A 22,465-nucleotide genomic window follows, 5' to 3' on the forward strand; every position below is an offset into this window, starting at 1 on the left:
CTAGAACCACCTGAGGTGGAAGAAAGAAAAAAGAAGCAGTGGCCAGGGTAAAAAAGGTTTACTAGTCCTAAACACAAAGCTCAGATGCACTGTAAACTTGGGATCAATAAGAGAATACTAAGACAGGGTAATCCCTCCAGGAAGAGAGAGTTTCTCAGTTGGTGGTAGGAACCAGGCACAGCTGTTAAGGGCCAATTCATAAAACAGTGAACTGAGAATTTAACAGGGATATTGGGTTTCAAGGTATGCTACGTGGACCATTGGCCAATGAAGCAAATTGGATAGAAAGTTGTACTTGAATGAACGACTTATGGTGAGCTACACAATTCTGTGACATTCTGTTAGACTCCCACATTTGCACAAGCAGGATTGAAAAAGAAGGGTTGCATTTTCACAATCAAGAACTAGTCTCAAGCACCCAATAATGAAGGTACTTGGTAACCACTGCATAATTAGAACATAAATCCTTTAATTTCTCCATAAACAGGCAACTAAGTGGTGTTAAGTTTCATACATTGTTATGTTCTTTTGGCTATATCTACACTAGCCAAAAACTTCGAAATGGCCATTTCAAAGTTTACTAATGAAGCGCTGAAATACACATTCAGCACCTCATTAGCATGCGGGCAGCTGTGGCACTTTGAAATTGACGTGACTCGTCCAGACGGGGCTCCTTTTCTAAAGGATGCAGCTTACTTCCAAGTCCCCTTATTCCCATCTGCTCATAGGAATAAGGGAACTTCGAAGTAGCTGGGGTCCTTTAGAAAAGGAGCCCCATCTGGACGAACCGCATCAATTTCAAAGTGCCGCGGCCGCTCGCATGCTAATGAGGCGCAATGTGTATTTCAGCGCTTCATCAGTAAACTTCGAAATGGCCATTTTGAAGTTTCTGGCTAGTGTAGACACGACCTTTATGCCATATTTTCTATTTGCATCTATACCTTTTTCTTGTTTATCTCCATAAATTTATAACAGGAATCTGGGCTCTGGCTGAAATTTGTGTCCTTACTTCTTGCTGCTGACCAATCCAGATGAGAGAGATGGATCCTGAAGAGATTTAGTACAGCAAGCAAGCCTAAACCCTCCCTTCCCCCAGTTTAATATCTACAGTCATCTTTCAGCAGATGGTCATGTTATAAACAAACTAGGTGAATACAACCTTTACTTTCTACTACTTAAACCTTGTACTCCACTTCACTCTGTCTTGGGACAAAACTTCTAGCTGACTCCAGGAGTTTTCCAGTTGTTGTCCGTCAACCTCGGCAGATCTTCTCCACATTGTCCAAGGTCTTCACCTTTTGTGTTTCCTTGAGCGTTCCATTTGAGCTTGGTGGACTGTGCTGGATGATGGCTTTCTGAGAGTGTGGCCTAGCCGACCCCTGAGTCTCTTCTCCTGATTTGACCATTAAGTGGTTCTTGTCCTGCTCTGTTACAAAGTGCCTCAGTTGTGACGAAGTCTTCCCATTTGATGTGAATGGTGTACCTCGGGCATTTGTTTAAGAATGTCTGTAGCTTGCAATCTGAAGACTTTTTAGTATGCCAAGTCTCGCATACAAGAGCACACTCTTCGCATCTGTGTTGGAGATCCGTAGTTGTATCTTCACAAATATTTATGAGGTCCATATGGGATGCAGTCTCAAATGCAGCTGTAGCCTTCTCTATCCTGACACTGGTATCTTCATCTGTTTCTCAGTCTCTGACCAGAATACTCCAAGTAGGTGAACTGCTCCATATCTCCCACGTCATCACCTCCCAGTATGACAGCGTTGTTGTTGGACTGGTTGATCCTCATTATCTTGGTCTTTCCCTTGTTAATGCTCAGGCAATTGTGTCTAGTGCTGTGACCTTTTCTTCCATGTTTTCACATCAGCGTGAAAGGAGGGCGACACCATCAGCGCAACCTACGTAGAGGTAAACTAGGTGGGTACATAACTGGTTGCAAATTGTTCTCAGAGTAGGTATCCATGGTTCACAGTCATGCTGGAAGGAAACAACAAGTGGCCATCTGTAGACTGGGTTCTGGGACTGGTTCTATTCAGTATCTTCAACAGTGATTTAGATAATGGCATAAAGAGTACACTTACAAAGTTTGTGGATGTATTGAGGTGTTGTGGCTCCCCTCCCATTGACGGAAGCATAAGTATCTTTCCTGAAGCCTGAGTGGGTAGAGCCAGTGCACCTTTGCCCCACCCCCAGAGACTAACGCCAGGACAAGAAGTGTAAGAGGCAGAGCTCTGAGCAGTTTCAGAGGGCAGCCTCTGGAAGGATCAGACATCTCTTACCTGGTGCCTGAGACAGGAGCCCAGCAGACTGAGCTGGACCCAAAGACTGGATGGATTTGTTGGGGAGAAGCCCCAGCTGGACCCTGGAGGAAGAGCTTCCTGACCTGCCACTTGCTCACTACCCTGAGGACCATTGAAATGCCCAAGCTCTCTGATGACTAGGCATGGACCCATGCACTCACCAAGTGTAAGACAGGAAGTAGCCCAGGGGAGCCAACCCTGGGGGTCTGTAGTGCTGCCTGAGATGATGCCAGTTCATTGATGTCTCGAACCCCACTGACCAACTGCTGTTGATGGCTACTGGTAGGGCCCCGGATTGGGGTGCAGTGGAGTGCGTGGGCCTGTCCCCTTCAGTCCCCCAGTCATTGGGTGGTAATTTCTCCCTCACTGGGCCTGCATATGAATTGCTAGTTTCCTTAGCCCTGCTGACAGGAACGTAGTCCTGTGTTGATTGATGCCCCACCCTGAACTAGGGCAAACTTATGTATTGTTTGTTTGCTCACCCTGCTTAGAGAAGCTGAGCCTTCAAGTAACTGGTGCTCCACCATGAGCTAGGGCTACTGACTATTTTTTGCTCTGACCTTGCAGAAGGGAACTGAGCCTGAAATAACTGCAGTCTTGTTCTCAATGAACACCACCCCAGAGACTGACTGACTGGTGAGGTGTTGCTGTCTCCCCCCCGACTCTGAACGAATGAATCCCAGCAAATGCCTCTGGAGTGGATGATACCAAGCTGGGAGGCGTTGCAAGTGCTTTGGAAGACAGAATGAACTTTCAAAATGATCTGGACAAGCTTAAAAAAAATGGCCTGAGGTAAACACGATGAAATTCGACAAGGACAAATGCGAAGTACTCCATTTAGGAAGACACAAATTACACACATACAATACAGGAAATCATTACGTAGGAAGTAGTACTGCAGGAAGGAATCTAGGGGTCATAAAGGACCACAAGGTAAATGAGTGTATCACACTGTTGCAAAAAAATGCAAAAGATTCTGGCATGCATTAGCAGGAGTGTTGTAGTCAAGAAATAAGTAATTCTTCTGTTGTATTTGGCTTCAACTAGAGTACTGTGTGCAGTTCTGGGCACCACGTTTCAGGAAAGATTGGATAAATGTCCAAAGAACAACAACAAAAATGCTTAAAAACAAATCTATGAGTGAAGACTGAAAGAACTGGGTTTGTTTAGTCTGGGAAAGAGAAGAGAGGACATAACAGCTTTCAAATACATAAAAGGTTGTTACAAGGAGGGTAAAAATTATTCTCCATAACCTCTTTCAAAACAAAAATCAAAAGGGAGGTTTAGGTTGGACTTTACATTAGCAAAAAACTTGCTAGTTACCAGGGTGGTTAAGCACGGGACTAAAGTCCTTGAGGAGGCTGTGGAATCTCCATTATTGAAGATTTCTAACAGTAGCTTAGACAACCCTGTCAGATATGGCCTAGCTGGTGTTTAGCCATGCCATGAGTGCAGGGAACTTAAACCTCTCTCTAGGTTATGGGTGAGCTGGATCTTAATTTTCTAGTCCACTATGGCCCCTTGAAATACATCAGATTATGTACCAGAAAATAAATCATTGGTCTATTTTTCACTCACCTGGCTCTCTTAGCGTACAAGATGGCCAAATGAGGATTCAACTTGATTGCTTCGGTGAACAAGTCAATAGCTTTCTGAAGTTCACCTGAAAGGCACATACCACAATACAGCTTCAATTACCCCACAAGTGAGAGAAAAATCTAGTTTTCTGTATCTACTGGGTGTTGCGTACCAATGTAGGAAGAAAGTCACACTTCCATCTTAAAGTTTACTGGTACTGTTGGGAACCACCACCACCACCACCACCACCACCACCTAAAATTACCATAATACTTCAATGTACTTTACACAGACATTTTTGACTACTATTTATGTATTTCCCCTTTTATTTATTTGGGTCTTCCACACAGCAACAGTGGAAAACAAAAACATTTAAATTGAAAGTGCAGTGGTAGAACACAAATACGTGCACAGGAACGCACAAGACAACGTAGAGCCCAAAGCAACTTAATGTTGTCAATTTAAAAGTAAATGGTTAATGTTCATTTTTAACTGTTCCCTACAGAAGATATGACGGTCATTTTGGACAAAAATTACTAGTCTCTAGAATGATAAACAAAGTTTACTTTTAACCACTATTAATGGAAAAATTTAGATTTAATATGTTTTTAGTAAGAAAGGAAACACCTCCTAAAACACTTTTCCTTATCTACAAAGGGTCCCTTTAAAGAATGCTATTTTGATGCAATGTAACATTGAGAGTGGCAACAAAAACATTGCAAAGCAGTGAAATGAAGTAAAGCAAGGAAATCATGAAGAGATCAGATTTAGAGCTAAAGCATACAGAAGACATAACATGTGCTGCCATTAAAACAGGGTTGGGCAAGATGGCTGTGTATTTTTTTAAACTGGATATTACACAAAGCCACATCAGGTTCTCCAGCTGTACAAAACCAGGCCACAAAGTGCTCTACTCATCAGTTTGACTAGTACCGTAAATTCTCTTGTACGTGGTATCCTTTCAACTGGAACTCTCAGATAACCACCACAAACATGCCACTCGTTCTCAGAGCAAAATGAGCGGAAGTCAATTCTGGTCCTGGTGCTCACCCAGGCCCTGGTGCCTCAACTTTTAAATTGACAAAGTCAAGCACTCTCCTGGCCCCAGCCAACTCCTCCCCGGCACCAGCTGGTGATCCCACGGCTACCTGTGCCTCCCCAGATGCTCTCTGTTAACTGGCATATTTGAATGTCTGGCAACCTCTCAGTCCCAAGGTTGCTGGATTTGAAAGAGTTTACTGTAGTAATTTTATCCATGGTTTACAAGTTTTGTTCCCTGCTGCTCCCTCCACCCTCAAGTCTTCTTTTCTTGGGTTATACATTTAACTAAGGTGTTTCAGAATACATTTTGTACTGAATCTTGAGTGTGTTGACCAGGATTCCCCCAAATGAATTTCAGTGCTGTCCTGCATCTAGGCATCTCTTTTTAAGACAAATTATCTCTCAATCTCAGTACAAGGAATGAATTCCACTAGAAGCTTTTAAACACTCCTCCTCATAACCACAGGAAGAATCCCAAGATGCTTTAAGTCAGATTTTAATGGACTTGTCAGTGAACGCACTGGTTATAAGAGAGGATGATGAGAACATCTACTCCCTCCAAAGTGTGTGCTAAGGTACAGAACTCCTCACCTTCACCTAGGGCATGAATGCCTTCAGTCTTCTTCTCATTGGCCTGATCCATCATCTCTTCAGTTACCTATAAAACAAGTGACGCAAAGTCAAGACCAAAGGCAGCAAGCTGACAAAGATCAGGACAGGGAATGTTAACTCTCTAATGCCAGGGTCTTCAGCTTTATCTGGGTTAAAGACTCACAGTTAAGCAAGCACAGATAGCCAAATATTTTTAAATTCAATTTTAGAAAGGAAGGAAGGAGAGCACGCTCATCATAAGGAATGGGAAGACATTTTTAATTTGTTACTCTGGAATATCTATTTTTCAGACATTTAAAAAAAAATTAGTCGCTTGTGTTTATATCCTGCCACGATTCTCACCAACGTCAATGGGAATTTTGCTACTGTCTCTAAGGAAAGTAGGCCTTTAATTAGGAGACCTTAACTTTAAATGCATAAGTTGCCTGCTCAGGAAAAGGCACAAAGAACTGGAGACATTAAAAGTTGTCTAACCAATGTATGCTTCCTTTGAGTTTAATTTTCACTCAAAGCTTCTCCCTGCCATACAGAAGCAGCAAGACCACACAAAGCAATGAAAGTTGGAGATGTTACATTTACCTCCAGATTTTCATCCCCCATTTCTTGTGGATCATCTTGGTCTGGTTCAATCACTCCCTCGTTGTCAATTTCTGCAATGACAAAAGCCAAGGATTTGAACATTAATGCAGAAAATTCAGTTCTTACACCTACAAATACAATGGTGTTACAGTCATGTTCAAATTAACAAACAGTTACCATATTAAAAGTTATTTTCTCACCCAGGTCACTCTCTTCACTCTCAGGTTCTGGAGGCTTAACTGGCTCCTCTGGCTGCTTCTCTGTTTTGTCCTAATGAAGAGAAGACAGAAGTCTACAAGTATTGTATCTGTATCTATCTCTCTCTATGGCCAAATACTTTCATTTTCCATGCTAACAACCCAAAGGTATCAGAAAATGTCACTAAAACTTAAGCAGCTAAAGAATCTCTCACATACAGCTGAGAAATTTCATCTAAAGTTTTAGAAGTATGACATAGACCACCTCTTTTCACTTTCCTGAACTACAGTACTGACAACTTCTGACCCATAAACTGCTTTCTGTCCAGTACTTTCCTTCAGGGTTACATTTTAACAAATTTGAATTAAGTTGGCCCATGTAATATCATCCACCTCACTAGAGCCAACATTGCAATGAACACTAATTTGCCCCTTACTTCCAGTCTCAGTGGGAGAACCACAGTTTGAATGGATTTTCCTTCCCCACAGGTTGTTAATACATGGTCAGAAAGCCTCTTGGCACATAATCTAAGGTTGGGTCTACACTTGCAGTGGAAGACCAAATGCTTAGGGTTGATCTGCCTGAGTGCCATTTCATGCATATGCAAAATGGCACATTGTTGGGTCAATGTCATCCCTGGAACTCTCTGCGACCTGCAAGGATTAAGGAATGCTGACTGGAGGAGTGCTCCTGTCAGCATTCTTCAGTGAGGACAGGGACAAGTATTGATGTCTGCAAAACAGATTGTTGCTACACAACTGGCATACTGAAAATTGCACAGCAGCTGTCAATATTCAAGGTAAGTGTAGATCCAGCCTAAGAAACAGTATTTCCTATCCATCCATACAGCTATAACTCAGCTTGTTTCCCAATTACCTCACCATCCTTTTTTATGTCCCTGATAATATAATTATGCTCCCACTCATATCCATTCACAAAGCTGATGCAGAGATTGTTTTCTCAGTCTTTTAGCATCCCTTCACTGGCCTCCCCCGACTCTTATGTATCTGCCGCTTGATTTCACTTTCAAGGCCCTTCATAGCCAGTTCTAGCACCCTATTATCTCTCGTACACTGTTCAGATGTTGACTCCAGGCTTCACAGCCTACTTGTATAAAGGTGCTTGTTGGAAAATGTAACTTTTCCCCCATACTGCTACTCATGTTTGGAAAAAGCTTCCAGTTAAGAACTAAACCTACCTCACCATCTGCCAGGTCTCTTTTGCCATGATGCCTACAAACAACTTGACAACAGTTAAGTCACTGGTACATTGATGCCATGGTCTACCAACTTGTAACCATATTTTTATACGTCCTTACATTTCTGTACGTGACCATCTGTTGCCTCTTCTCTACAACTGTGAGCTCTATGGGGCAGGGGTCTACCTTCTTATTTCTACTGCAGCTAGCACACTGTGGTCCTGGACTATGACTAGAGCACCTGAACGCTATAATAATAAATAAAAAAAGAGTTTGGGTACATTGACAGAATGATGTGTCAAGAGTCTGCACATTTCAGTCTCTGAAATTGCCACAGTCCATGACCAAAATACATAATTCCTTCATGTTTCCAGTCACTTTTTGGAAATTTTAAACAAACCCACTTGTCCCATTTTTTGTGCAAATTCTAACCGCAAGTGTTTGTTTTTTCTGCCCCATCCCCAACAGAGTCCTAATGTTGTTTATAATTAAAAAAACCCATCTCTTACCTTCACCGTCTCAGCAGAGGCATTGTCTGGAGCAGGTGGTATCGTACCTCCCATGCTTTTTAGAGAGACAGAGAGAGAGAGAGAATTAAAATGATTGAACTGTGGCCTTTTCAGCAGGGTTTCAGCTAAAGAGACTGAGAAAGGACTGTCTGAAGAAAATGAAACCAACCCACCTGTTAACCTTTGTTAAAGGGAAAGCACTGACCAGCAAAAAAAAAAAAAACAGATGCATGCCCACCCTCCTCTTTAAACTGGCTTAATGTAGAAATTGTTAATTCCAACACAGTTGGCCTCTGTATTTTAAGATCTTTATTACAAGGCTTTCATTTTAAAAAAAGAAATGTAACCTTTTTAAAGCAGAAATTGATTATGCTTCTCTCTGACACACAGTTAAGTTTTGGAAAAAGTAGGATACAGTTTTGTAACTCCCCTTTCAATCTTAAAATGATGCAGTATAAAAAAATACTAGCATACAGACTAGCTGATAGAAGGAACCATGTCATGAAAAACTAGCCATTTAAATATGGTGTACTATGCTTTCTCGTTTAAAAGCAAAAAATAAAAAAAAATGTGAAAAGTCCACACAAATAAAAGGCAAACTAACTATACAATGAAAATTACAAAATACTATAAAATGCAAATGAAACACTAAATGAAGATCCGTTAGAACCATTTTTCTTAAACCTTCTAAAACCAGAGAATATTAAATAATATTTTTATGCCAAACACCTATGAAAATTTTGTTAAAAAAATTTGACAGAACACCACCCCCCAAACAGCAACATATATAGCAAAATCAAAATCAAGTAATTTAATCACATATCATAGCAACAAAGAGGTAACAACGTATCTAGGTTTTTAAAACAGAAAATAGATACCATCAGTGTATGATATCAAAAAAAGTCAGATGCTCACAGCACATTTGCATGTTATTCACAAAATACCAATGTTCTGTGGAACATCTAATTTAAGAAGCACTGTGTTATAATACTCAAGTGTTTCTATAACACTAGTAAAATAGTAGTAATTACTCTGACAGTATCCCTTTAATGTGAGGCTTTGGATGAGCAGTAGGGAAGGAGAATTACCAGTTGAATGGTCTATCACTGTTTCTGAACTTTTTTGTGCTGGCAACCCCTTTGAACGTGATCACCCCCTGAAAAAACTGCAAGCCCCTACTTTAAACTTAAGGTGCAGGACTGCAACCCAGCAGAAGGCTGGAACACTAAGTGAGCTTTGCCAAGTGTGGGCCCAGGCAATTGCTATTATTCCTACCCCCTAACACCAGCCTTGATTGTGACCCATCCAAATCCCTCCCACAATCACTGCTGGTGATGTTCCTCTAGCTTGAGGGACACTGATCTAAGATGAGTGAATAGTAATAGGGCACATTAGCATAGTCTGTAGCTAAAATACAGTATTACATATACCCATGGTGCAATTAGGTTGCTCATTTTACGTGGTACACATGGTAACAGTATTTTCTAATCTTTTATTAACAAGCTTTCAGACTGCAGGTGCAATTTCTCTAAGCATTTCTTTAAGCCAACTCACAGATATTTCACCAGAACTCCCAAAGAGCCAGCATTCAGCAGCACTAATGACTGGTTGATACTACACTGCATGTGCGTACTGCTCAAAGGACCCTGCTCTTCTGCACAATCCATGAAAGGAAGACACTACTTGAGCTCTAAATAGCTTGACTATTAAATCATTATAATGCTAACATGGACCCTACCAAAAAATTAAGATCTACAGACATCCATATAATGCTTTTAATGGTGCCTCAATAATGCTTAATGAAAAAACGAAATGTAGTAGAAATATTTTCAAACACTTGTTCAACATATGGGTAAGGGAGGGAAGGAATAACTATATTCATTTTTGGTTTTCACTCACTAGGTTTTCAACTCATTAACTCTAAGAAGCAAAATACTGGGGTAGAAATTTGCATTACTCTGCCATCTGTAACTAAATACCCCCAAACAAGTTCTAAATTCAAACTGGTCTGAAGGATGAGTTTTGGGTTCTGATACTTCAAACCAGTGGTGTCCCATCTTAATTCAAAGGACCGCCACACTTGTGGTTGTCGTCATTCCATATTTGCCACGTCCCCCATAACTGCTCTCCTCCCCCCACAGAGCCAGGCACCCCCAGCTCCCCTCCCCTGCTCTAATTAAATGCCCTCCTCTTCCCTCAGAGCCAGACTCCCCCAGCCCCCTCCCTCCACTCCAGATAAGTGACTTCCCCCAGAACCAAGCCTCCCCAGTCTCCCCACTCTAACTGAATGCCCTCCCCCTCCCACAGAGCCAGACAACTCCCCTCCCCCCAAGCGACTCACTCGAGCCACCAATGCAGGAGCTGCAATGAGCACACGCAAGGGCCTGAGCCACAGGGGCTGGAGCTGCTGCCACCATACATTTGTCCCACCAAGTGGTGGAGCATGTGTACAGAGAGCACTCTCATGCAGCTACGAGGAGCCACACACGGCTCCAGAGCCCGGAACTGCCACACACCAGTGTCCCATTTGCCACAAGTGGCAAACATATTGGACACCACGGCTTGAAACCATCTTAACCCCAAAGAAAAAAAATTAACTCATCATATTGATGATGGTATATTGAATTTCTAGCCCTTGTGAGTCACAAAATTCAGGACCCTTAGGTAAAATGTATGATACCTAAATTGAAGAAAAAGCTAAATAGCCATTCATACTTCAACACACCCTCAATATATAAATAGGGATTTGAAGCTTGTTCTCTCTCACACACACAGTTGAAAGACATTCTACCTGAAGTCATGAGATTGAAGAAATAATAGTTTTAGGAACTGCATCTGTCCAGGCCTATCAGTTTTTGTTGTTTTGTGGCACGTAGGGTGGAGGGGCTTTATTTCCCCTCCCCCCCCCTTGTTTCTCTCCCATTTGAGAAACCCAAACAGGGGAACTCTGTGAAATGCTATACAATTTCAATTCTGACTTGTTCTGTATATGTGTGTATATGTGTGTATATATATATATATATAAAAATCTTATAGGTTAACTGCAATACCAAAGTATGTTCAAAAAATGTGCTGCTTTAAAAATAAAAAAGAACAACCCACAACACTTATTTTAGGTTTCAAAAAAAAAAAAAAAAAAAAAAATAAAAAATCAATAATTCTTTCCTTCCTCTTAGATAAAAATATGATCAAGGACCTATTTTCTTCTTGCCAAGTTTTTCTGCAGCATCAAGAGGGAACTAAATGCTGGAACCAAATGGGTGCATTCCATTGACCGCTTTCTTTGGATAGCAGCCTAGGCTTCAACAGACCTTACACTTCTTGTCTTTTGTCTCCAAACAACCAGTACTGACCCTTTCACTGTATGAAGCACTTACTAAGGCATGTCTAAGATCCATACCATTTCCAGCCACAGCTATAGTACACACATGCTGCAAGTACTTAATTGTGTGGAACCCAGATTGATGGCTGCAGAGAAATAAATCTTTATCTTGCAAGAGATACTGGCGGCACCTTAGGGCACCTTATAAGCCACCACTTGGCTAAATTAAAAGAGTGGCACATGGCTAATGGGGAACCTGGGCTGCAGTCCCTAAAACCCATGTATTCCTGGACAACCCTTCCTAACAGAGTAGCAAGTGGCTCAGCTGGCTACCTCCCCATCCCATGACCTTCCTACCACACCCAAGGCCAATAAGACCTGCAGGAAGTGGTGCTTTTGAGCCACCTCCCCACTCACAAAACAAAGTGCCCCACACCCTAACCCCCTGCCCCAACCCTGAACATCCTCCCACAACTCAATCTAAAGCACCAGCTCTGAACCCACTCCACCACCCTATCTCACTCTAAACCCCACACCCCGACCTGGACCCCCTCCTGCATCCTAATTCCCATGCATACCATACACCCACACCCAAACCTCCTGCCCACTCTCACAAACCCTATGTCCCCAGCTTGGCACCCTCTCCTACACCTCAAGCCCCTCAATCTCAGCCCCACACCACTGTGCCCCACCACTTGGAGCCTCCCCCCTCCCGCACCCAACCTCGACCCACATCCCCTCACTTTTGGCCCCAGCCTAGAGCCGAGGGGGCCGCACAAAATCGAATAGCCCTGTTGCTCCGGAAGGCCTAATCCGCCCCTGCTCCCGCACCCGCCCCACTTGTGAGGCCCACAGCGACTAAACACTTAGGCTTTCTGAACCAAGAAGGTGATGGGTTTGGACAGTGGAAGACAAACAAGTTACGGCAGCAGTTAGGGGTTTGGAGGAGTCTCCGTGTGCGCTCTATGGCGGGCAGCCCTGGGGTTGAGGGACTTTAGCGGCTCTCAAGTAGCATCACAGACAGACTTGTGCAGCGAGACTGGCGACTGCTCCAGCGCCGTAGGTCAGTCCCCCTGTCGGGCTGTGTGAGCGGTCCGAGCCCGGCGCTGCCTCCCCTGCTCCGCGCCGCGTAAGGGGCTGCAAAGCGCCCGACGCTCGCCGCCGCCGCCGCCGCCAGACGGACGGACGGGCACAGCCAGACCCGCGCCCTCCGCGTCTATTGGCCCCTCTCCCCAGCACGCGGCGCGGACTCACCTCTCCACCCACTCGCGCAAGAAGCGCAGCTCCTCGCTGTGCAGCAGCCCCGGGTTCTGTTTGCAGAGCTTCACGAAGGCCCGCAGCTCGCTCACCTTCCGCGGGTCCATGGCCGGCTGGGCTCGCTCTCCGCGCCCGCGCCCCCGCCCCCACAGCAGCCGTTATGCTGCCCAGGCGCACGCCTAGCACTAGCCTCTCCGCCCCACGGCTCCGCCTCCAGGGTCCGCAGCCCCACCCCTCGCTCCCTGCGCGGCGCGGCCACCGGAACCTTCTAGAAGGGGGACGTATGACTGTCCGTTACGCGACCCGTCCGACACCCGCCTGCTGGCGTTCCGTTACGTCATCACCTGCTTCCGCCAACCACTCAAGCCCCAGCTCGGCCCTGGCCCTGCCACACTCGGCTGAGGCGCGTTGCTCCTAGAGGAGCGGCGCTTTCCGTAGCCAACTCTGGCTGGGAACACGCCGGGGAAGGGCGCCTGCGGCTAACGTCATCATCCAGGGCGGGCGGCTCGGAAGGCCCCGTGATGTGCAAGTGGTGCATGGGTGGCCGCTGGGGGCTGGATGGTGGGCGCCAGAGAGCAGAGGATGTAGAGCGCTGGTTTCCGTAGGGAACGAGGCACCTTGCAGTAGCGCGGTTCCTGCCGAGGGCGCAGCCATGCTGGCATACCCAGCTCAGAGGCTTATCCCGGCAGCGAAGGGCTTGTGCCGCCTATCAGGTCAGAGGCTCTAATTCCTTTTAACGGCGGAGATTTCCGTCTCCTGGGGGCCTGGCAGGCTCTGCTGCGGGGTACCTCCTCCCTCGCCACGCGGCCTGTGTCTTCCCGCGGCCGCCACCTCTTTCACTCCGTTTGTAAGGACCCCGCGAGTGTTTGGCCTCGCCACTGTGTCTTTAATAATCCTTTTTACTCTTGATTGTCGTGATAAAGTGTAAAATAGACCCTTGGGGAAACCCCCTTACAATTACCTGTAAGGATTTTGAAGCAGGGATCCTTTGTATTTGTGACGCTATATAGAAATAATAATCACCGGATGTATTAACGCATGTTCAGGGTGTTGTTAAAGCCCATGTTAAGCCGCTTTTATGAGAAATAATGCGAGTCAAAATTCTTTCTCTTTTTATTGGTTAAACATGTTTAGGAAGATATATGTACCTCATTCCCGCTTTCAAAGTTGAAAATTCCAAGGTTTGTGAAGTTAGGCTAGCGTCTGCAATACAAAACAACGTGGTGTTGAATGGTTTTTAAAAATGTTTTACTTCTCATTTTAAGAGAAATCTAAAACCAATATCAGTTTTTGGAAAACTAACGCTGTAGTTTTTTAATCATTACATTCTAATTGTAGGCCTCAGTCCTGGAAGGAGCACCATATAGGCATAGTCCTGCAGCTGCAGAGCTACTTGAGGGATCAGGGACTCACTTATGCTGTACAGCACAATTCATGAAAGGTGTTAAAACACTTCACAAGCACTAAAAAGCTATTGATTCTGTGTTTGCTAAAGTCTTGCTTTACTAAACCTAGATTCTTGGGCCAAAATTGGCCTGCTTGAGATTTATATTAAAATATAAATATATACAAGTCTCTGAGGTGTGTATAATGTCTGCTTTCCGTGTGTAGGGTGAGGTAAAAGAACATGAAAACACACTTGCTTGCACGATGAATCCGTGACATAGCTGCAAATACTCACTCTAATTTCAAAACATATCCATTGTATTACTTATATCCTACAAACATATTGATGACAACACTGGAATTTTGTGTGGCTACGAACAAATGCCCCCACTCTTAGCTCACCTTTTGCTTTGTATCCTATTATGTGTTCCTCTTTGAGACTCAGTCCTGGAAGGAACAATGGTAAGAGTTAATTTAAAAAAGATGTATCTGACAGGAATGGAGCTGTACAGACCCAGAGAATGATGATTAGGCCTAAGAGAAGCTGATCCCCGCCAGCTTGCTAGTGGAATGCCCCGACCTGTTGCAAAGAGCATACTTAAGTCAGAACATTTCCTTTGTACAGGGTTTGCTTTATCAAGCTCTGTGACCAGTTTTAAATGATGCTTTGGCTGATTTTATACATTTCCCTCTCACCTTTGTACAGGGTGGGTACAACACAGTGAAACCCCTCCCCTGCCCCAAGAGCAGCCTCCCCATATGGAAGTTAGAGATTCCCCATCCCCCCACCCCTTTTCAGTGGGCCACAGAATACATCACAATCCAGCATTTTTTTCCTGCAGGGAGGAAGCAGGGAGAGAGGGCACTGGGTGGGAGAGACACCAGGTCAGGATCTCACAGCTTCTGTGGCTATTGTCCAAAGTTGGGAAAGGAGATTTCTTTTCAGTTCCACCGAAGGAAAAACATTGTGCTCCCCTCCCACTCTTAGACTGTCTTCCCTCCAGTTTACCCTGCACTTCCCCCTGCCAGTGTCTCTGCAATTCCTTCTCAGACATCCTGGGGATTACACTGCAATCCCCCATTGCACTGTGTTCTCCCCTCTCTTTCAGACTCTTTGGGGCTTGTATTTCCCCCACTGCAATGCAGTCCCTATTGCACCACCTCTTGAGGCCTGCACTGCTTCCCATTACAGTGCAGTCTCTATTGCTCTGTCCTCCAAGGCCCCTTGAGGCTTGCCCTGCCTCCCTCCAAGCGCTATGTGCCATATGGCTTGGACTGCATCCCCCATACCTCTTCCATATATTACTCTGCCTTGCACTCGTTAGCTGTCCCATGCTCTGCACCTGTGGCTCCCTACCTGCCAGTGCCCCAGGCAGGCGCCCTTGTGTGCCTTAACCCCGGTGGGTTTCACTGCACCCCTCCCCATACAGTAAACCCTCAAAAAGTGTGACTTCGTCTTGCAGTTAACTCATATTAATGCGAGTTAAGCACAACTCAAAGCTGCTTTGCTGCAGGAAGCTAGGTGGGCAGACAGCCACTGCCACTGGGGGAAGCCAGGGAGAAGCAGCTCCTGGCTCCCAACTCCCTGCCACTTTGGGAGCCAGGAAACTGACCACCTCGCAAGGGCTGGTCAGTTTTCTGGCTCCTGCCAGCAATGGGGAGATGGGAACCAGGTTGCTGCTTTGTTCCCAGCTCTCCTCCCGCTTGTGGGACCTGGCAAACTGACCAGTACTTGGCTGGTCAGTTTCCTGGGTCCTGCCATTAGCAGAGACACAAGAACCAAGTGGCAGCCCAGTTCCGGCTCCCCTGCGCTGGCAGGACCTGAGAAACTGACCAGGTATGTGCTGGTCAATTTCCTGGGTCCTGCAAGCAGCAGGGGAGGGGAACCAGGCAACCAGGGGGTTCCTCCTCTCTGCCACTCTGGGAGCCAGGAAACTGACTAGCCCCTAGTGGGCTAGTTAGTTTCCCAGCTCCTGCAAGCCCAGGAGAGCTGACAACCAGGCAGACACCTGGTTCCTGTCTCCCACGACTTGTGCAAAAGTTGAGTTACGCTCGAAGCACTGGCATCAACTAGATGTGGTCATCGCTAGGCGTAATAACCTCAAAAACGTCCTTCTGACACGCAGCTATCATAGTGCTGACTGTAATACAGATCACTCGCTAGTTTGCTCCAAGCTCAAGCTGAGACCCAAGAAGCTGTACCACTCTAAACCTGCTGGAAGGCCCCGCATTGACGCCAGAAAGACGGCAAACTCGGAGAAAGCTGAAAAGTTCAGAGAGACCCTCCAGGAAAATCTGCGCAGCGGCCCTGGGGGTGCCAATGCGACATCCAAATGGCAACATCTGAGGGATACAGTTTACAACACGGCCTTGTCGGTGTTTGGAAGAAGAGCTAGAAACACGAACGACTGGTTCGAAGCTAACTCCGATGAGATGATTCCAGTCATTGAAAAGAAGCACGCTGCGCTCCTGGAGTACAAACGCTCACAGAGCCAGAGTACCCAGCAAGCGCTTAGAGAGGCCAGAAGAACAGTACAGCAGACAGCCAGGCGCTGTGCCAACAAGCACTGGCTCCAGCTATGCAGCAACATCCAGACCTGTGCCGACTTTGGTAATCTCAGAGGAATGTACGAGGGTATGAGGAAGGCATTAGGACCCACCCAGAACAAGATGGCACCTCTGAAATCCAAATCTGGTGAAGTCATCGCTGACAAAGCCAAACAGATGGAGCGCTGGGTTGAGCACTACTCCGAGCTGTACTCACGCGAGAACGTTGTGGTTGACGCAGCCCTCGATGCCGTCGAGCTCCTACCAGTAACGGACTAACTGGATCAAGAACCGACTGTGGATAAACTGAAGAGAGCCATCGACAGCATTGCAGCAGGAAAGGCCCCTGGTCAGGATGGCATACCACCGGAGGTAATCAAGTGTGCCGCGGACACACTCCTGGAACCCCTACATGAGCTACTGTGCCTGTGCTGGAAAGAGGGTGAGGTTCCACAGGATATGCGCGACATTAACATTGTAACGTTGTATAAGAACAAAGGAGACAGAAGCCACTGCAACAGCTACCGTGGAATCTCCCTCCTAAGCATCACTGGTAAACTGTTCGCTCGCGTCATCCTTGGCAGACTCCAGAAGATTGCTGAGAGGGTGTACCCCGAATCGCAGTGCGGATTCCGTGCAGAGAGGTCTACCGTTGACATGGTCTTCTCTCTAAGGCAGCTGCAGGAGAAGTGCAGGGAGCAGAGGAAGCCACTCTTCATAGCCTTCATCGACCTGACCAAGGCCTTTAACTTGGTCAGCAGGGATGGTCTGTTCAAACTGCTCCACAAGATAGGCTGTCCTCCACGGTTACTCAAGATGATCCAGTCGTTCCACGAAAACATGAGAGGAACCATCCAATATGACGGCGCATTATCGGATGCTTTCAGAATCAGGAGTGGCATCAAACAAGGATGCGTGCTTGCTCCGACGTTGTTCGGGATCTTCTTCGCACTCCTCCTGAAGCTTGCCTTTGGATCTTCAACAGAGGGCATCTTGCTGCACACAAGATCTGATGGGAAACTGTTTAACCTTGCAAGGCTGAAAGCTAAGTCTAAGGTGCGAGAAGTCCTCATCAGAGACATGCTGTTCGCAGACGATGCTGCTGTAGTGTCTCACACAGAAGACCAGCTTCAAAAACTGCTGGATCAGTTCTCCAAAGTGTGCAAGGACTTTGGGCTTACCATCAGCCTAAAGAAGACAAACGTACTCGGTCAGGATGTTGCTGAATCCCCATCAAGCAGCATTGGCAACTGTACGTTAGAGGTCGTCCACGAGTTCGTTTACCTCGGATCCACCATCACTGACACCCTGTCGTTGGACACTGAGCTAAATAGGAGGATCGGAAAAGCAGCCACAACTCTGTCCAGACTCAGCAAGAGAGTGTGGAATAACAACAAGCTGTACACTCACGCCAAAATGCAAGTCTACAGAGCCTGCATCCTCAGCACCCTCCTTTATGGCAGCGAGACTTGGACCCTGTATGCCCGCCAGGAAAAGAGGCTGAACGTCTTCCACTTGCGCTGCCTCAGGCACATCCTTGGAATATCATGGAAGGACAGAGGGACCAATACCGCCATCCTTGAGCAAGCTGGAATCCCAACCATGCACACCCTCCTCAGGCAGCGTCGGCTCCGCTGGCTTGGCCACTTCCACAGGATGAACGATGGAAGGATTCCAAAAGACATCCTGTATGGTGAGCTAGCCTCTGGCAAAAGACCTCCCGGACGTCCCCAGTTGTGCTACAAAGATGTCTGCAAGAGAGACCTCAGAGAGGTAGACATCGAGCTGGACAACTGGGAAGAACTAGCAGATGACCGCAGCAGATGGAGGCAGGGGTTACACAAGGGCCTGCGGAAGGGTGAGATGAGGATCAGACAGCTGGCAGAGGAGAAGCGAGCGCACAGAAAGCACAATAAGGACTTGTCAGACACCCACTACATCTGCAAGAGATGCAGCAAGGACTGTCACTCTCGTGTGGGTCTTCATAGTCACAATAGACGCTGTAAATGAAGTCCTCAATTGAAACTTTAAAGGGCGCAATCCATAGTCTATGCAGACTGAAGGATGCCTACTGAGGGGATTGCGAGAAACACAAGCCCCACATAACTTGGGAGTCTACTGTATAGCTCTGACTTGCATTCCTCTGCCTCTTGCTCCACCTCCCCGTGGTTCCCTACCTGCTCCTGCCCCAGGCAGGTGTCCCTCTCTGCCTCAGCCAACGTGGTTTTCACTGCACCCCTGTATTCCCTTCCCATATAACTCTACCTTGTGCTTCTCTACGTCATGCTCCATCCCCATGGCTCCCTACTTGCCACTCTCCCAGGCAGGCACCCCTCTCTGCCTTGGCAAAAGTGGATTTCACAGTCCCTCTCCTTAAAGTGGTCTCACACCCTTCTCTGGCATGCACAAGGGATAGGGAATGGGACAAACAGCATTCCTGGTTCCTCAGGCTGTCTGTGTCTGATGCATGCATATTAAAACCCCCTTGGCTGCCTGGAAGGGAGGGATAGCTCAGTGGGGCCTGCTAAACCTAGTAGAGGTGGTGATAGGTCCTGCTTGGGTGCAAGGGACTGAATTCAATGACCCCGAAGGTCCTTTCCTGTTCTACAGGATAGGTATATCTCCATATGAGACAGCCCAAGGAGCCAGGACTGGTGTTTGTCCTGTCCCCTCGTGCTTTTGTGTGACCAAGCAGGCCCTACTTAGATGTTTCATAAACATCTAGTCTTGGGCAGCAAAAAAAGTCAGTTGGGCCACATTCAGCCCGCGGATGTGAGTTTGACATAGTTGGTCTACATAGGTGCTAACTATACTGATATAATTCCGCCTTCAAGAGAGGTGTAGAGCTTATAATGTTCGCATAACAGGACACTTACATCAGCAACAGGAAAGCTGTATGTAATATAAACACTGACATGATTAGGTCAACATAAGCTGCCTTATGTCATGGACCTAATTCTGTAGTGTAGATCAAGCCTGAGTGATGTAAAGGAGAAATAAGGTCAAAGTCCAGTTGCTAGGTGTAGAACGTGGCTCTGACTGAGGAGATCAATTGTTTATTGAAGTCCTTACTACCATTTGGCAGTCTTGTAGCCAGGCACTAAGTGGTTCTCCAGTAGTGAAAGAGTGTGATGCAGACTTACAAAAATAATTAAAAATTCCAAATCTAGAAAGTTGTAGATAAATAGATGATGGATATTCAATTATACTTATCATGTTCTTGTTTTTCTATGTCATTTCCCAACTGCTCTGCATACTGCTAGTTCTTATTATGGTTGTGTCATTGTTTTTTTGCCAGTGTGATTGCCTTTTGAGATTGGGAATAGGCTATGCAGACTTTCACTTCTGAATGACGGGTTTCAATTCACGATGAATGGTAACAGAGGGGTAGCCATGTAAGTCTGTATCCTAACAAATAGGCAGTCAAGTAGCACTTTAAAGACTAAGAAATTTATTTATTTATTTATTTATTATTTTGTCTGTCCCATGAAACCTCATCACCTAATAAATTTTTTGTTAGTCTTTAAAGTGCTACATTACTGCTTTTTGTTTTGGTTTCAATTCAATTTAGGCTGATCATACTTAACTAAATTATTTATTAACAGGGGGTTCTGAAGCAGTCGCCATATGAATGTGTCTGTCTGACATTATTTGGCCCTTTTGTTAGCAGTCTTAGTACAAAGATTGATTGCAAAGGCCAAAAACACTTTTCCCTCATTAAGGTGGGCTTTTGAGGACGATTAGAGCATATTGGCAGGATGGTGAGGTGGGAAAGGTAGGTTGACAGTGCTGGAGCTCATACAATTTCTTTTTTGTGGGTAAATTAAATATTTCATTTTCTCTGTATGCTGATCACGTACAGATCGAGGCAATTAGTCACACAAAAACTAGCACAGCTCTCTTCTTTTGAGCATGCAATCACTGGTTTGTCATTTCCAGCATATCTTAACTTTATATAATTCATTCAGCTTAATCCCTGTTTATAATTCTGTTATGTGTATTTTCCATCTGTAAATCAGTCATTATTTGAGTTTGAATTTTAGTGGTTTTATAGTCAACCGTGCAAGCACCAAGTTAAAAAGTTGAGCGTTACCATGTCAAGAAAAGTGGGATGAACAGTGCTAAGAGCCTAATCTTCAGAAGACATGTAAAGGGGGTGTATGATACCTGGAAAGTCTTTCATCTTCATACCATGCATTTATTTTCCTTTAGGATGCATGTCCTGTTTCCTTCAGAGATTTTCCATCCAGCCTGCCCAGCAGAAGAAAATTCCAAACCGGTACTTGGGCCAGCCCAGTTCCTTCACACACCCACACCTTCTCAAACCAGGTAAGGACCCTGAGCTATTGGTAGTTAACCAATGGCATCCATCCCACATTTCTCTGAGGAAATACTGTAGTTGCCTATATCATAAACCTCAGTCCAGTAATTTTATTCCTTGAGGAATCTCTGTTCTGAGACGGCATATGATTCCAGGGAGAGGCAGCGTTCTTATATCTCAATCCATAGATTTATACATTCCAATCTTATTCCCTTTTCTGATGCAATCTATGTCTTGCCACAGACATAAATAACTATAGACTTTTTCTTTGTGGCACTTCCTTTTTTGACTATTCTGCCAATATAATCTAATTTTAGAGTCCTTTGCACGCACTGTATCACAAAAAATGTTTCATAGACAATGTTCTTTGAATCAAAGAGAGAAGGAAGGTTTTAAGAAGTGAGATTTAAAGAGGGGGGATGTGGTTCAGAAGAAGGGATTGTGGGGCAGATAAACAGGACAGTGCACATTTAGAAAGCACTTCCCACCCCTCCCCCAGGTATGGAGGTGTTAGTAGAAAGAAGAAAAGATGACACTAGCATAGGTGACTATAAAATTAAGGCTCAGGAGAACAGATTACGTTGGTGCACCATTTTGAAATCTAAAAGGTGGGCTAGAGATCAGTGAAAAGAATAAACATACATTTGTAATTAAATCTAGAAGATAGTTTATTTATAAAACTAAGAATACTCTTATTGGTTAACAGCTCCCACGTTATCAAGGCTGGTGTTGGAAAAAAGTTTACTGAAAAATTAAGAATTCATAAAGCTTAATACAGCTAGGATTGTAACTGGGTACTGATTTATATAAAATAATAATGGAACATAGGCTTTCAAAATGACACAAAAAATTAATAGTTCTGAACTTTGTTGACATAGTTGTAATGTCAGTGGAACTCCAAAGTTACACCAACCAATAAAGACAATTTTTAAACTTCACCAGACTTGGAATTATATGTATGGAACCCATTGCAATGAGATGGGGCATTCAGAATTTCAAATCTCCATAGTGGTTAACTTTCAGATTCAGTATTTGTCCATAAAATAAATAGATCTATTCACTTTGCCTCTTATGGGGTTATAAAATAAAACAAATTAAATTCTAAAATTTTTAAAAGTCCCTTTCCTCTGAAGAAAAATTTTCCCCAAGTTCTCCTCTGGCTAGAAATCACAAATGCAATTCTTTTTGAAAGCAATTGTTGAAGGAGGCTAAAGAGAGAGCTTTTACCTCAAAACAAGTTGCAGTTTTAATCACGTACAGATTACTTCATAGCATAGATGACAGAGAAAGAATTAGAAGTTAGAGTATGAAAAAATAGGAAGGATGTTAACCAAAATACCCTTTACGACTTGCATAATGTTTGTCATAGTTAAACTAGTCTGCAGCATTTTTGACATACTTGGGCTGTTCTTGCGTCTTCCCTCTGTTTCAATGAGAGGCGCTTGTTCTCTGTACTTCTTAGTCTTTGCTAGTGAAGCATAGGAAAACATGAAGTCCTTAGTGAGAATTTGTTTCCTTGAAGTTGGTGGACATGTAGCTTTTCATGTTCAATAGATGCCATCTTATTAATCATTGGGAGAAATTAGGTCTTTAATGGAAGAGTTTCCTTTGCTC

The 22,465-nt window shown here is 44.9% G+C and overlaps 2 protein-coding genes and 1 long non-coding RNA gene across 14 annotated transcripts in view; 1 reads left to right on the top strand and 2 right to left on the bottom strand.

Annotated features, from left to right (window-relative positions):
- Positions 1-12,839, bottom strand: part of ST13 (ST13 Hsp70 interacting protein) — a 33,479-nt gene extending 20,640 nt beyond the window's left edge. Inside the window, exons 1-6 of the mRNA XM_075009733.1 lie at positions 12,595-12,839; positions 8,019-8,073; positions 6,314-6,383; positions 6,114-6,184; positions 5,514-5,580; positions 3,882-3,966 (exon numbers count right to left, since the gene is read on the bottom strand). Of these exons, the coding sequence (XP_074865834.1) occupies positions 3,882-3,966; positions 5,514-5,580; positions 6,114-6,184; positions 6,314-6,383; positions 8,019-8,073; positions 12,595-12,704 (458 nt within the window). The 5' untranslated portion in view covers positions 12,705-12,839. The remainder of the gene's footprint in view (positions 1-3,881; positions 3,967-5,513; positions 5,581-6,113; positions 6,185-6,313; positions 6,384-8,018; positions 8,074-12,594) is intronic.
- Positions 12,840-12,943: 104 nt separating this feature from the next.
- The window catches only part of XPNPEP3 (X-prolyl aminopeptidase 3), a 74,652-nt gene continuing 65,130 nt past the window's right edge, over positions 12,944-22,465 (top strand). For all 12 annotated transcript variants that reach the window (XR_012647602.1, XM_075009716.1, XM_075009632.1 and 9 more), the window contains exons 1-2: positions 12,944-13,310; positions 20,743-20,859. Coding sequence is in view for 11 of the 12 variants with exons in the window: in XM_075009716.1 (XP_074865817.1) it covers positions 13,250-13,310; positions 20,743-20,859 (178 nt within the window). In the remaining variant the exon portion in view is untranslated. The remainder of the gene's footprint in view (positions 13,311-20,742; positions 20,860-22,465) is intronic.
- LOC142021197 (uncharacterized) lies at positions 13,383-22,362 on the bottom strand. The gene is made up of 3 exons (XR_012647619.1): positions 22,251-22,362; positions 14,386-14,430; positions 13,383-13,800 (listed from the first exon to the last, which is right to left on the bottom strand). It is a non-coding gene; the product is annotated as an uncharacterized LOC142021197 (long non-coding RNA).

This window comes from Carettochelys insculpta, chromosome 1 (genome assembly GCF_033958435.1).
Source record: "Carettochelys insculpta isolate YL-2023 chromosome 1, ASM3395843v1, whole genome shotgun sequence".
Taxonomy (NCBI): Eukaryota; Metazoa; Chordata; order Testudines; family Carettochelyidae; genus Carettochelys; species Carettochelys insculpta.